The sequence below is a fragment of the Schistocerca serialis genome, chromosome 4 (genome assembly GCF_023864345.2).
Source record: "Schistocerca serialis cubense isolate TAMUIC-IGC-003099 chromosome 4, iqSchSeri2.2, whole genome shotgun sequence".
Lineage (NCBI taxonomy): Eukaryota > Metazoa > Arthropoda > Insecta > Orthoptera > Acrididae > Schistocerca > Schistocerca serialis.
Genome location: NC_064641.1, coordinates 348,081,039 through 348,095,626, shown reverse-complemented (window position 1 = coordinate 348,095,626; position 14,588 = coordinate 348,081,039). Strand labels below are relative to the sequence as shown.

General features: G+C 39.4%; 1 protein-coding gene across 1 annotated transcript in view; it reads right to left on the bottom strand.

Annotated features, from left to right (window-relative positions):
• Window positions 1-5,260: 5,260 nt before the first annotated feature.
• Window positions 5,261-14,588, bottom strand: part of LOC126474119 (juvenile hormone esterase-like) — an 87,153-nt gene continuing 77,825 nt past the window's right edge. Inside the window, exons 9-10 of the mRNA XM_050101549.1 lie at window positions 6,877-7,012; window positions 5,261-6,328 (exon numbers count right to left, since the gene is read on the bottom strand). Coding sequence (XP_049957506.1) covers window positions 6,148-6,328; window positions 6,877-7,012 — 317 coding nt within the window. The 3' untranslated portion in view covers window positions 5,261-6,147. The remainder of the gene's footprint in view (window positions 6,329-6,876; window positions 7,013-14,588) is intronic.

Here is a 14,588-nt window from a genome sequence, read left to right as displayed (position 1 = left end):
CTACAGAGGAAAAATTGAAAGAATCACATTTAAAAAAAAAAGTTAATAAAAGTATAATATTGTGCTGAAATTCAGTAACAACAAATGTCGATGTAAAGTTTTACCACCATCAACACACCCTTCAAATTATTTCCTTCAGTCTATCAAATACAGAAAGTAAAGTGACCATAGCAGTGTACACATTATACCGACAAGAATAATTCCTTTTCTTTTCTGTCATCACAAATTAGTCTCATAGTCTGACTGCAGGGCGTTTCCTCTGTGTTATGTTTATATATACTTTGAATTGGTTTCAAATGTAAATTAGAGAAATGAAACAGTAGCATTGAGAAAAATGTGTATGCTATCATAAAATAATTTTACATTCATGAAAATTACAGAGGTACATGCATTTCGATACAATTTTCGAAATTTTTATCGTTAAATAATGCTCGGAAATGTTTAAAGCTTAGTTTCCGTGTGTTTCTCAGAAGTGCGCTTTACTGCTGTCCCTAATACGCCATTTTGAGTTGAGTCTAATGAATTTAGAAAAGGTATCTGTCACTGAAAAGAGCTTTATGTAATGAATTAGATACACTACAATCACATAAGATCTTATTTACAGAACAGTATAATGATCCCTGACTTGTAGATTTCAGTGCTGCGTGCAGTCTCACGTGATTCAACCATGAACTCTAGCCATCATAGCATTGCGTCACAAACAACCTCTATATGTTCCTGGGGAACCGTTCTCCATTCCGTGCGAGAGCGAGTCCGCAAAGCATCAGCAGTGGCTACGGAGTCATGACCAACAAGTAACGGACCGTTCCACCGGATCCCCGACACGTTCCGTCTGCGTCATGTCAACCGAGGGAATCCGTTAAACCAGTCTATCTTTGGAGAAGACTTTCACACATTCTTCACTATCTCCCGTGACAGAGCTGCTGCTGGTTCAAGAGTTCAGGTTGTCTTCAGCACAAAGTAAAGTTGAATGCCGCATCCATTACCGAAATAAAATCTTTATTTCTTCATCGACAATTTACAGCTTACGAATTGGTACTTATCAGATGTACCTGATATGAAATAAATAGTTCACAATTTCTAAACAGTGTTTGAGATAAATAGTAGTATTCTAAGGGATGTTTTCCTATGTGACAAATAATCATAAGTACTCTTTTTTTCATTAATCCAACGATATTTTGGGAAGGTTGCTGAGAACATATGAACAATGTCTTCAATTCTCCTTACTTTCAGGAGGTGTGATAACGCTGCCGCCACAGTATAGTTTATACCTCTCGTTGAGAAGCAAGAACTTATAGGTACGTGAGGGTTGCTCTCTGCTGTGGCGAGCGACATATTGATTTTTCCGTATCGGTAAGCCAAGGTCAGGTTGGCAGAGCCTAACGCACACCGCAAACAGGCCGAAAAATAATCTTAAGTAGAATTAAATACTAAAATATTGTTGCAAAACTTGGACAACTTATGTAAAACTAAGCCAATGTCAACCGTTTCAAATCTCAGCCTGATCCGATAATCAGTTTAATCAAATATCCAGTTTTTTCGAAAATTTAAAAGCGCTTATCATTGTACGAGGGCTGTCCACAAAGTACATTACGTTTTGGAATTAAAAATAAATAAAGTATTGGAAATTTTTTTTATTATATACAGATGAAAGCTGTTGTGACGTAGCAAGACAGCCACGCCACAGAAGTAGCCGAAAGGCACGCATTTAGTTCACGCAGGCAAGAGATAGGTCTGTAACAGGAAACGTAATGAATGCTATAAAGAAAAGTATGTAGCTTCTGGAATACTTAACTTTAATCCATCCTTGTTGTATACATCGCTATTGACGATATAAGTGAGACTCCATAGATACATGCAATGTTACTAATGGCGCCTTGCTAGGTCGTAGCCATTGACTTAGCTGAAGGCTATTCTAACTATCTGCTCGGCAAAGGAGCGAGGCTTCGTCAGTGTAGTCGCTAGCTACGTCGTCCGTACAACTGGGCGAGTGCTAGTCAGTCTCTCGAGACCTGCCTTGTGGTGGCGCTCGGTCTGCGATCCCACAGTGGCGACACGCGGGTCCGACATGTACTAATGGACCGCGGCCGATTTAAAGCTACCACCTAGCAAGTGTGGTGTCTGGCGGTGACACCACAAAAGCCACGCTTAAATACTACTTTTCTACATAGTTGCCATTTATATTAAGACACTTATCGTAGCGATGGACGACCTTGGAAATTCCTTCGTCGTAAAATTCGGCCGCCCGCGCCTTCAACCACGTGGTTACCTCTTCTTGACACGGTGCGTCGTCATCAAAACGCTGCATAGCCAACCACTTCTTCACTGCTGGGAATAAGTGTAAGTCGCTCGGTGGCAGGTCGGGACTGTACGGCGGATGAGGAAACAACTCCCACTTAAAAGATTCGAAAACTTCACGAGTGGCATTTGCCGTGTGGGCCCGGGCGTTGTCGTGAATCAGCAAGACCTTTGAGCTCAACTTTCCCCTGCGCTTGTTTTGCATTGCTTTTCTGAGGTTGTGCAGAGTTTGGCAATACCTTTGAGAGTTTATTGTAGTGCCTCTTTCCAGGAAATCCACAAAAATCACACCTTTTCTGTCCCAAAAGACAGTCGCCATCACCTTCCTTGCTGACATTGTTTGCATGCTTTTCTTGGTTTTTGGGGGGAATTTGTGTGCCCCCACTGCGTTGACGGCAATTTTGTCTCGCAGTTCACATGCTTAGCTCATGTTTCGTCACCAGTAACGATTCGATCCAGTAATGAGTAGCCATCTTTCTCGTAAGCGTCCAAAAACGTTAACGCTGCAGCCATTCGCTGATTTTTGTGAATCTCTGTCAAGATTTTTGGTATCCATCTTGCACAAAAATTGTGGTAACCAAGCTTTTCGGTAATGATTTCGTGCAACTAACTTCGTGAAATTTGTGAAAAACTCATAGAGAGTTCCGTTATTGTGAAATTACGGTTTTCACGGACCGCGGCATCGACTTTTTAGAAAAGTTCGGCAGTCACTATGCTGGGTTTTCCACTTCGCTCTTCGTCGTGAACGTTAGTTTGGCCATTTTTAAAGTTTATGACCCATTGACGCACTCGACCTTCAGTGATTATGTTGTTCCCTATACACTTCACAAAGCTGCCGATAGATTTCTATCGGTGTACATTTTTTTTTACAATCAGAAACCTTATTACAGCACGCACTTCACACTTCGCGGCATTTTCAATTAACGCTGACATTTCAAACTGTCACAGTAACTCAACGGAGTACAGCAAGAACCTCTCACTAGCACGGCAGGATGCCGACTGAGCGGCGGAATGCCATGACACCGAGTTGGCCGCGCTAGCTCCGCCCCTAACGGACACAAACGAAAACGTAATGTACTTTGTGGATAGCCCTCGTAGTTAGAAGGCTTTAAGTTTGGAATTTGGTTCGTTTGGCTGTAAAAACATTCTGTAGAGGTTTTTGGAAAGTTACCTCTTTCACTTTTGAATTATTCCACTATTTTCGAAATCTTAAAAGGCATTACAATGAAGTTCGGAATTTCCGTTTTTGGAATTAAATTCAGTTTATCATAAAAACATATGGTAGAAGTTTCAATGAAGTTACCTCCTTTGATTTTTAAACTATTAATCAAAAATCAAATTTTGTGCCAAAAATTAGAAAACGTATTGTTTCACTTACTTTAGTATGTTAGATACAAAGCTAAAATGACAGCACTGCATTTCGCGTAAGTACGAGGGTTGCCCGGAAAATAATGCACCACAGTTTTTATTTTTCAACAATTCTTTTTTGAATATAATGAGAATTACACACACGAAAGAATGATGTTTTATCTACACACCCCACTCTTCCACGTAATCTTCACTCCGTTCTATGGCCTTTCTCCAGCGCGAAACGAGGGTGTGTTTGTCCTGTCGGTAGCAGTCCTTGTCCTGGTGGCGGAGACAGTCCTTCATTGTGTGAATCACCTCTTTGTCTTCCTCAAAATGTCTTTCACGAATGGGATCCTTTAATGGCCCAAACAAGTGGAAGACCGAGAGGGCTAGGTCAGGTGCGTCAAATGTGACAACCGTGGAGATTAAAATTTAAGGTTATAGAGGAGAGAATTTTATAAAGTATAAATGGAGAATAGACCTACGTATCTAGAGAAACATTGGGATCGTATGTCCTCAACTGACAACTACATAGCCAGTTTTTAGTAGAAAAGCGCTGCTGCCGATCCTGAAGGAAGGCTAGAGCGAGAGGTACTTTCACCGTCCGCACCACGTATATATAAATACCAAAGTGTGTGCACCTAGCAAGTTATTCGGTCGCCGTCAGTCATAAGGAATGAGTTACGCTGTGCTACAGAATGTGTCGTTATTCTGTCGACTGTGGTGTCCACATAAGCCTCGGATGGCACTAATGACGACTAACGTGACTTTTTTTCGATCCAACGAGATATTGGTTACATCTTGTAAAACTGTAAATAAGTGAACTTATTAGGATTAATAATTTACTTGGAAAGCCCGTCTTCCATTTTCGATGTTCCGTTTTGTGTGCAGCCCGCTGCAAAACGCACGACGTCTGAGATTATTCTCCATTTTAATTGCTTTATTTAATCACAAACTAAGAGTAGAACTCCTTCTGGACTGTGTCAAGTGCTCAGAATGATAGACCAAGCCCTAATAATATTCCGAATTAATTCTTGTGCATGTGAACCTTTGTGAGAATATACTCCTCAGTTAAACGATAGTAGAGTTTTATTTATCGTAGTGGCTCTTGATTCCTCTGCTTTATTCTTAGAGAGCTAGAACATTTTATTACAGTTTCGATGAGCTAAATGGTGGGTTTGTGGACTCAAGGAACAGTACGGCTTTCTGTCTATTCGCACAAATAATTCACAGACCCTTGTGAAAGGCAATTATATCAAAAAATCACAAAGTGCTACCAAACATTAAAATGTTCAAAAAGTAAACAAAAAATAACAAACCAAATAATTTTATCTGTCGCTCCACGCTACAACATCACAGTATAATTCATACCTAGAACATTACATAACCAGACGCAGACTGATCCTTTGCATGTAACATTTTAATGCATTTTTATGGCCCATGTTACGAAATAATGTAACAGAAAACATCCCAAATAAACATTACACTTCTCCCATTCGATAAGTACGATGTTAAATATAAGTGAGTATCATTTTTAAGAGCCATAATCCTTTCAGTATATCTACAGATAAAAATGAAACAAATATTTTTTGTAGAAATGAACATATGCACATTTGTGTACTGCTTTATTGGATGTAAACATATTTCACTATATAATAGGGATGTCTATGTTACTGATTACACAATATCTGTTAAATTAATGTACCATTTCGTTAAATCCCTTCAAGTTTCCATTTGCATCAATTAGACACAAAAATACAAGTTCTCAGGCGATTGTGTCCAAGCCATTGTCAGGCGGTAGCTATCAGCATTTTGCACTTGACAGTGATAGCGTATTAATTTGGCGAAAGTTTGTGAAGTTTTAATCACATACTGTTACAGCATTCCTGAGAATATATTACCAAACTACATGCTGAGAGACTCTGAATCAGTGGAATGTACCACTTCCTTCAGCATAAAAAATGGGACATTTTGTATAACCGCAAATTAAATGCAAGAAAACAAGGTATCGCCGACAACTGCGATTTATGAGTGCTGCAGATGTCGAGAATCGGTCATTTCCTGGTAGCACAATAGCACAGAAACTGCCGATAAGTACAGGAACAACGGATTTATTCCTTTGAAAATCTGTTGCTGAAATTAGTGTGCAAAAATTGTAACTACTCTGGCAGTACTAAAGGTAGTAGTATTTCAACGGGGACTGACACGCGGTGGCTGTCTACTATAAAATTTAGTAACCACATTAATGTCAAACCGCGTTCATAAATTTCAAAACCTAATCGCTATTGCAGTTAACATCAGTGGCTATGGGGAATTGAAGATAGGTGCAAAACATTTTTTTACTTTTTCAATGTTTAATCGAAAATTTGACGACATTCGGAGCAGTAGCGCAGGCACAATCAAACATACCACTCATTTGTCATATTTTACATTTTTTCACTCAGAATTGAGGCACACCTGTCACTGTAAAATCATTGCCGAGAGACGTTACAGATTTGCTTATAGCTCCTCCTTCACTGCACTGTGATGGTGTATAAGAGGCAGCGACCTCCAAAAGTCCCCTCGCTGCTGCATCAGATCGGTCTTGACTTCCAGCTTCTGACCTATGTCCAGATATTCCAAGTCTGCCTCCGACGTGACTCTTGGCCAATGTAGTGGTTCTTCGTTGGGTGTTGGATTCCTACAAATTATTGCGTCAATTTTATGTTGCTATTCACATTTACGAGCTTGCTGGAGATGTATACAAACTTTTCGGAGAATAATATGGGTTAACTAACACATGAAAAAACAGTCAAAGCTTTCATGCTAAGATTTTCCGCCACTTTTATTATGAAAACAGGTATTATCATTAATTGTCATTAAATTATTGCACAGTTTTATTGTACACGTTATTTCAATTTAATTTTTAGGGTGATTTGCAGTTATATAAACGTTCAAAAAACTGACAAGAAAGTATAAACATCAAGTCTCAGTGGTAAATAGTTCCATAAAACTGTATTATATATCTTCATTAGAAACATGTAATGATTCATTTATTCTCTACTAAGTCAATATTTACTCCATCATGGCAGTTTTAGTGGAATCAATAGCCAAGAAGGCAAAAGGTCATACTTTTCTAACTGGCACAGGGACAAATAGGTACTAAAAAGCAAGATCCCTTAGCTGTTGTTCACATGCAAGAAAATTTACATTTATTTTCGTATATTTTATAATTGTTATGCTACTTACCCAGTTGTTGCAAAGTTTGTCCATAGTTCGGTCATTAATCTTACAATCTCCTGGTCTTTCTCAGGAACTTCACTGGTTACTGGGCAGAAAGTGAGGTTTGAAAATAAATAATATAAGTCGTCTCCGTGGCATGCACCTGCAATATTTTTTGCAGCTACAAACGATGAAGCACAATCACTGCATAATCAGTTACTTACATGACGCATATAATCACCTGCACTATTTCTATTGAAATACAAAAGCAACCAGTTTGGAGACAGTGTATACGTGTTTTGTCTGTGGGTATCTCTTATGCCAGAGAATATTATCACAGTGCTTTAAATATAATCAAAAAGAATATATCAGCCTTTCTCCTTGCACATGTTACAAATGAAACATAGATTTTACACCAGAGTAAATACACTTTTCTGCTGACTACCATGCTGGGAGTGTTCATTTAGATATAAGTGTGTGGTATGGGATGTGTAGAAAAGAAATTATTTCAGATCAGATATAAAATTTGATTTACTACCTGTCGGATATTTCATGTTATTAAGAAAATTGATAATAGGTCTTTGTCGGTTCGTATTGAACTACCTTCTTTGCCGATGACAACTCCAGTTCAAGATTAAAAGAGGTCTTTTTTCCTTGTAGTGTTGCAGCTATGGACATAATTATTCTCCTCAAGCAGTTTTTTTAATTGTGCGCTTCCTCACTGAACATGTGTCTTGTGGATGTGGAATGCCCAACTCCTTTAAGAGATGCCCGTGAGATAACTGTGTATCAAAATAACATAGTGTCTTTCTGCTCGCTTTTGTGCAATCAGTGCTTCATTCCTAAGCTACTAATTATCTTATAAAATTGTATGAGTGTAGAACGGTAATATGATGATTTGTTTGATCCTCAAATAAAGAACTATTGGAAGAGAAAAACCGCTGAAATTTGCTGTCTGAGAAGTCCAAAAACATGTTCCTATTAGCTCACTTCTTCATCAATACGTATCCAGAAATGTGTCATCTATTCATGTGGGCCGGCCGGAGTGGCCGTGCGGTTCTAGGCGCTGCAGTTTGGAACCGAGCGACCGCTACGGTCGAAGGTTCGAATCCTGCCTCGGGCCTGGATGTGTGTGATGTCCTTAGGTTAGTTAGGTTTAATTAGTTCTAAGTTCTAGGGGACTGATGACCTCAGAAGTTAAGTCGCATAGTGCTCAGAGCCATTTGAACCATTTTGCTCATGTGGTACAGTAATGGTTGACATTTGTCTTAGTGTTTTACAGAACTCTATATGCTATCTTTTTTCTAAATTGTCTCTTCTATTGCAGGGAACCATTCACTAATTATATTTCACTTTATCGCTGGAAAAGGTAATAAGAAACACACATCGCGAGTACTTTGGAAGTATGCAATGTAAGTAATTTAACCTAACGCAGCTTTATATAGTAGAATATCCGTCATTTTTTTGACGGGGTAGTTGTGGATGCTCTTAAAAATCACTCAAAATGGAATGAAATACCTCGCATCACATAGCATTAATTACGTCAATTCGTAGTGTACATACAACGATGTGTAATACCATTAATGATGTATAATATTAGTATTTTATCCATTTTCAGCAACTCAAGTTGTATATATTTAAATAATGATCAACCAGGTCCATAGAAGAAGGTTAAATTCCTTAACCAGTTTCAGGCACTTAGTACCCTCTTCAGAACGTTATAAATATCACGTTATATGCGAGTCTGTACAATAAGATGCCTGTGCCATGTTGTTGTGGTCATGTGGGTCATAGCACCTGTATAAAAATGGTATAAGAGATCTATGTGCCATTTTTTTGGCGATTAGGGCATGAGAAGCAAGACTTATTCCAGCAACATGCTAAAGTATCCCACTCATACCTCGAAGGACTGTGCTGAATTATTTACCGTTGAAAATATTCGTCGATGAGACCAGATGACATCATTACGTACTTCATTTGCATATGGATCTGTACAAGCATCAAAGACATCTCTATAGACTTTCCACAAGGAAAGTTTTGGCGGTCTCCGTGTCGTCCTAAAAATACAGACTTGATTATGGGTGATGATGTTGAAGGGTTAATAGGAGTACATTTCCTTGACGTCGAGAACTACGATCAGAAAATGACTGATACGAAGTATATAACCGAAAGAAAAATCAAGTAGCCTCAGATCAGGTGAAAGAGAAGGAACAGGCTCATCATTCTTAAGCCCTCGTAACCCGCTGGTAAAGCTATCCCATAGAAAATTTTAGACCAGTATTACTTGTCTCAAGCCGATAAATTTATCTTTTTCCTGGAAACTTCGTCTCATCTAGTAAACACCATGTATGTAACTGCTGTTAAAAGTACTGTCTCTTCCGCAGGCATTCTTCAGAAGACTATTTTATCAGGTTACCTTCCATTCAGAAGGCTGTTGCACGCAGCGACTGTAATATTGACTTGTAAATAATAGATTTCAGCTATCAGTCGTCCTTTTTAAATTTTATTGTCAGATCTAGATTTCAGCAAGAAACTAGCCATTCTCAATGCACTACCATTTTTGATCAACATGCATTGATCAAAAATGATAGTGGATTGAGAATGGCTAGTTTCTAGCTGAAATCTAGATCTGCCAATAAAATTTAAAAAGGGCGACTCGTAGCTGAAATCAATTATTTACAAGACTTTTTTAATCACGAAGCATGCTATATTTTAGTGTCACATAGCATCTACTTTCACTCTGTATGTGAATTTCAGACCCATCTGGGACGGAAATTGTCCTCCACCTCACAGTAGTCCAGTGTGCACTTTTATGAGTACCTCAATGGGCGATCATTTTTTAACGAATGTTGAGAGCTAAGCTCCAGTCTGATCGCCTCTTACACATGTGACATTCACGAAGCTTACTGCAGATGGAATCGTGTCATCACACAATGAAGAGTTCACACCGTAGTTCATTTGAGTTGGTCATAACATCTACTAGAGTTGAAAAAAGTAATACTGATCGCCGACCTTGGATGAAGCTTGTGGATACCAAACAATGACGAGAATGTTTGTCAAGATCCGTGAACTAGATATGGAGTTGACCACTGCTACGACTAAGATTGTCCGTGGTTGATCTGTCTCTTCGTAGAATTCCTGTAGACCTAGTAAATCATGTCTTGGTATTATTGTATCAAGTTCACATTGTGCTGTGACAAGACCACACTCAACTTGGATGACGACTGTCCAGTGTTCTGTAGAACTGGAGTTGTGATTTTACCGTACTAATGCATTCTAGTGTACAAACTCAGTTGATAAGACCTTTCAGATTCATGACTAAAGGGGTGACTTTAGAAGTTGATACGGAACAATGGGCCACTGTCGAGTCATAGTTGGTATTATACGGTGGAGCAATGAGTATCATGTATACTTCTGCCATGGATTCATGGATCTCAAAAAAGTTTTTGTGCAATTTTTATCAAGATCCGAGTTTTAAAAAAGCTGGAATGCGAGGTACGTTAGTAACTGAAGAATATACGGGGTGAGTCACTAACTATTGCCACCTAGAATAACTACGAAAGTATGATAGTAGCTGAAAAGTTTCTGGGACAGTTGTTGAATGGGACAACGGGGGCCACAATATGACGCTGGTTTTTTGTTGCTAGGTGGGGCCGCGTTAGAGATATGAAGGACAACCTTTTTTTTTTTAATGAGATGCTGTAGTTTGTACTTTTTTCTGAAAGCGGCTATCGAGATGAATCCAATGATGTGTAACAATAAGGTCTTTGAAGGTCAACGAAGATCACAAAGATGAACGCCCATCTATATAAGTTGTTAAGAAGTGATGACCATTGGTATCAATGTAGTGCTGCAGTCTTCTTATCACGGATTGAGTGGTATTCCTTATCACTTCAGCACTTATCGAAGCACATGCTCTGACAATTTTCTTTCGTATATCGTGCAACAGTAAATATTCGCCGAATGCGACGTATCCATCTAACGTGCCATTGACATGTAAACACTATTCGACGGTTTTTGCAATACGACACTGGTAGGAACGGTAAGACTAGTATCGTCGAATCAAGCGAATGTGAAAAATGTTTTCGTTCGGAAGACAAGTCGATCTGCTTCTCATTTACGGAGAATGGCAACGAAATTCAGTAATAGGAGAGACTTATACGCTGAAAGATATCCTCAACGTAATCACGAACTCGAACTACACGTCGTATATTTAAACACGTGTATGATAAACTGCGAACAACTGAGCCTTTAACGCATCGGAAACATATCCGGCAAAGGAAAGTTACTAACAAGGAAACGGAAATTGGTACTCTTGCCACGGTGGTTTGAGATCCTTGTGTTAGTTCGTGTCAAATCGCAAGGGAATCTGGCAAGAGTCAGAGGTGTATTGCTCGTGTTCTGCATCGCCATAAATATCATCCTTACCAAATCAGTCTCTACCGAGAACTAACTGATACGGATTGTATGTGTCATATTGAATTCTGCCGATGGGTTCAACTTCAGACTCACAGGGATTATTAATTTGATGTTAATTAATGACGAGACTACATTCACGAACCATGGAAATCATAATTTGCATAACATGCGTTATTGGGCAACTGAAAATCCATGTTGGGTGCGGCAAGTTGCATACCAAAAACGTTTGTCGATGAATGAACGGTGTGGAAATCTTAATGGTAGGAAGTACACAACATTCCTGCAAGAAATATTAGGTTTCTTATAGGAACAAGGAGTAGAATATGGTATCACCACAATGGATATCTAACACATTTTTCGCTGATGGCTAGAAATGAGTTGCAGAGACAATGCCCTAATCGTTGGATTGGACGCGGAGATGTGTCGTGGCCTACTCGTTCGCCGCACTTGAAGCCTCTTGATTTTTTTTTTCGTGTGGGGATTCGTAAAAGACATTGTTTATAAATACGTTCCAACGACACCTGAAGATATGCGAGAGAGAACTGTCACAGCATGTACTTCGATAAATGCCGAAGTGATAAGGAATACCACTCAGTCCATGATAAGAAGACTGCAGCACTGCATTGATACCAATGGTCATCACTTCGGACATCTTCTGTAAATGGACGTTCATGACACCTATGTGACCTTCGTTGACCTTAAAAGACACATCATTGGATTCGTCTCGATAGCCGCTATCAGAAAATAAGTACCAAACAATAGCATCCCATTAAAAAAAAAACAATTCTGACCTTCATATTTCTGACACGACCCCATCCAGCAACAAAAAACCAACGTCATATTATGGCCCCCGTTGTACCATGCAACTTTTGTCCCACAAACTTTTCAGTTCCTGTCACACTTTCGGAGTTACTCTTGGTGGCAATAGTTAGTAACTCACAGTGTATACGTCAGTTCTAGAGTTTCTCATATGTTTTAGCTTTGTAGTGATCAATGTAATTGAGAACTAATAGAAGAGACAGAAAAGTATAGTCCGTCTCACCACAACTATTCTTAGCAATCGTAAAAGTATTTTCAATACTCACGAACTGGGAAAAAGTAGAAGAAAATCATGTTAAAGTAAAATAACGTAGACAACTTTCATTTTGCTAGTGACGAACAGATTGTCTCTTTGGCGATTATCGTCAGCCATGGACCTTTACGTTGGCGGGGAGGCCTGCGTGCCTCAGCGATACAGATAGCCGTAGGTGCAACCACAAGGGAGGGGTATCTGTTGAGAGGCCAGACAAACATGAGGTTCCTGAAGAGGGGAGCAGCCTTTTCAGTAGTTGCAAGGGAAACAGTCTGGATGATGGACTGATCTGGCCTTCCAACACTAACCAAAACGGCCTTTCTGTACTGGTACTGCGAACGGCTGAAAGCAAGGGGAAACTACAGCCGTAATTTTTCCCGAGGGCAGGCAGTTTTACTGCATGGTTAAATGATGATGGCGTCTTCTTGGGTAAAATATTCCGGAGGTAAAATAGTCCCCCATTCGGATCTCCGGGCGGCGACTACTCAAGAGGACGTCGTTATCAGGAGAAAGAAAACTGGCGTTCTACGGATCGGTGTGTGGAATGTCAGCTCCCTTAATCGGGCAGGTAGGTTAGAAAATTTAAAAAGGGAAATGGATAGGTTAAAGTTAGATATAGTGGGAATTAGTGAAGTTCGGTGGCAGGAGGAACAAGACTTTTGGTCAGGTGATTACAGGTTATAAATACAAAATCAAATAGGGGTAATGAATAAAAAAATAGGAGTGCGGGTTACTACTACAAACAGCATAGTAAACGCATTATTGTGGCCAAGATAGTCACAAAGCCCATGCCTACTAAAGTAGTACAAGTTTATATGCCAACTAGCTCTGCAGATGATGAAGAAATTGATGAAATGTATGACGAGATAAAAGAAATTATTCAGGTAGTGAAGGGAGACGAAAATTTAATAGTCATGGGTGACTGGAATTCGTCAGTAGGAAAAGGGAGAGAAGGAAACATAGTAGATGAATATGGATTGGGGGGAAGAAATGAAAGAGGAAGCCGCCTTGTAGAATTTTGCACAGAGCATAACTTAATCATAGCTAACACTTGGTTCAAGAATCATGAAAGAAGGTTGTATACCTGGAAGAATCCTGGAGATACTAAAAGGTATCAGATACATTACATAATGGTAAGGCAGAGATTTAGGAACCAGGTTTTAAATTGTAAGACATTTCCAGGGGCAGATGCGGATTCTGACCACAATCTATTGGTTATGAACTGTAGATTAAAACTGAAGAAACTGCAAAAAGGTGGGAATTTAAGGAGATAGGACCTGGATAAACTGACTAAACCAGAGGTTGTACAGAGTTTCAGGGAGAACATAAGAGAACAATTGACAAGAATGGGGGAAAGAAATACAGTAGAAGAAGAATGGGTAGCTTTGAGAGATGAAGCAGTGAAGGCAGCAAAGTAGGTAAAAAGACGAGGACTAGTAGAAATTCTTGGGTCACAGAAGAGAAAACGAATTTAATAGAACAAAGGAGAAAATATAAAAATGCAGGAAATAAAGCAGGCAAAAAGGAATACAAACGTCTCAAATATTAGATCGCCAGGAAGTGCAAAATGGCTAAGCAGGCATGGCTAGAGGACAAATGTAAGGATGTAGAGGCTTATCTCACTAGGGGTAAGATAGATACTGCCTACAGGAAAATTAAAGAGACCTTTGGAGTAGAGAGAACCACTTTTATGAATATCGGGAGATTAGATGGATACCCAGTTCAAAGCAAAGAAGGGAAGGCAGAAAGGTGGAAGGAGTATATAGAGGGTTTATACAAGGGCGATGTACTTGAGGGCAATATTATGGAATTGGAAGAGGATGCAGATGAAGATGAAATGGGAGATTTGATACTGCGTGAAGAGTTTGACAGAACACTGAAAGACCTAAGTCGAAACAAGGCCCCAGGAGTAGACAACATTCATTAGAGCTACTGACAGCCTTGAGAGATCCAGGTCTATCAAAACTCTACTATCTGGTGAGCAAAATGTATGAGACTGGCGAAATACCCTCAGACTTCAAGAAGAATATAATAATTCCAATCCCAAAGAAAGCAGGTGTTGACAGATGTGAAAATTGACGAACTATCAGTTTAATAAGTCACGGCCTCAAAATACTAACGCGAATTCTTTACAGACGAATGGAAAAACTGGTAGAAGCTCACCTCGGGGAAGATCAGTTTGGATTGCTTAGAAATATTCGAACATTTGAGGCAATACTGACACTACGACTTATCTTAGAAGCTACAT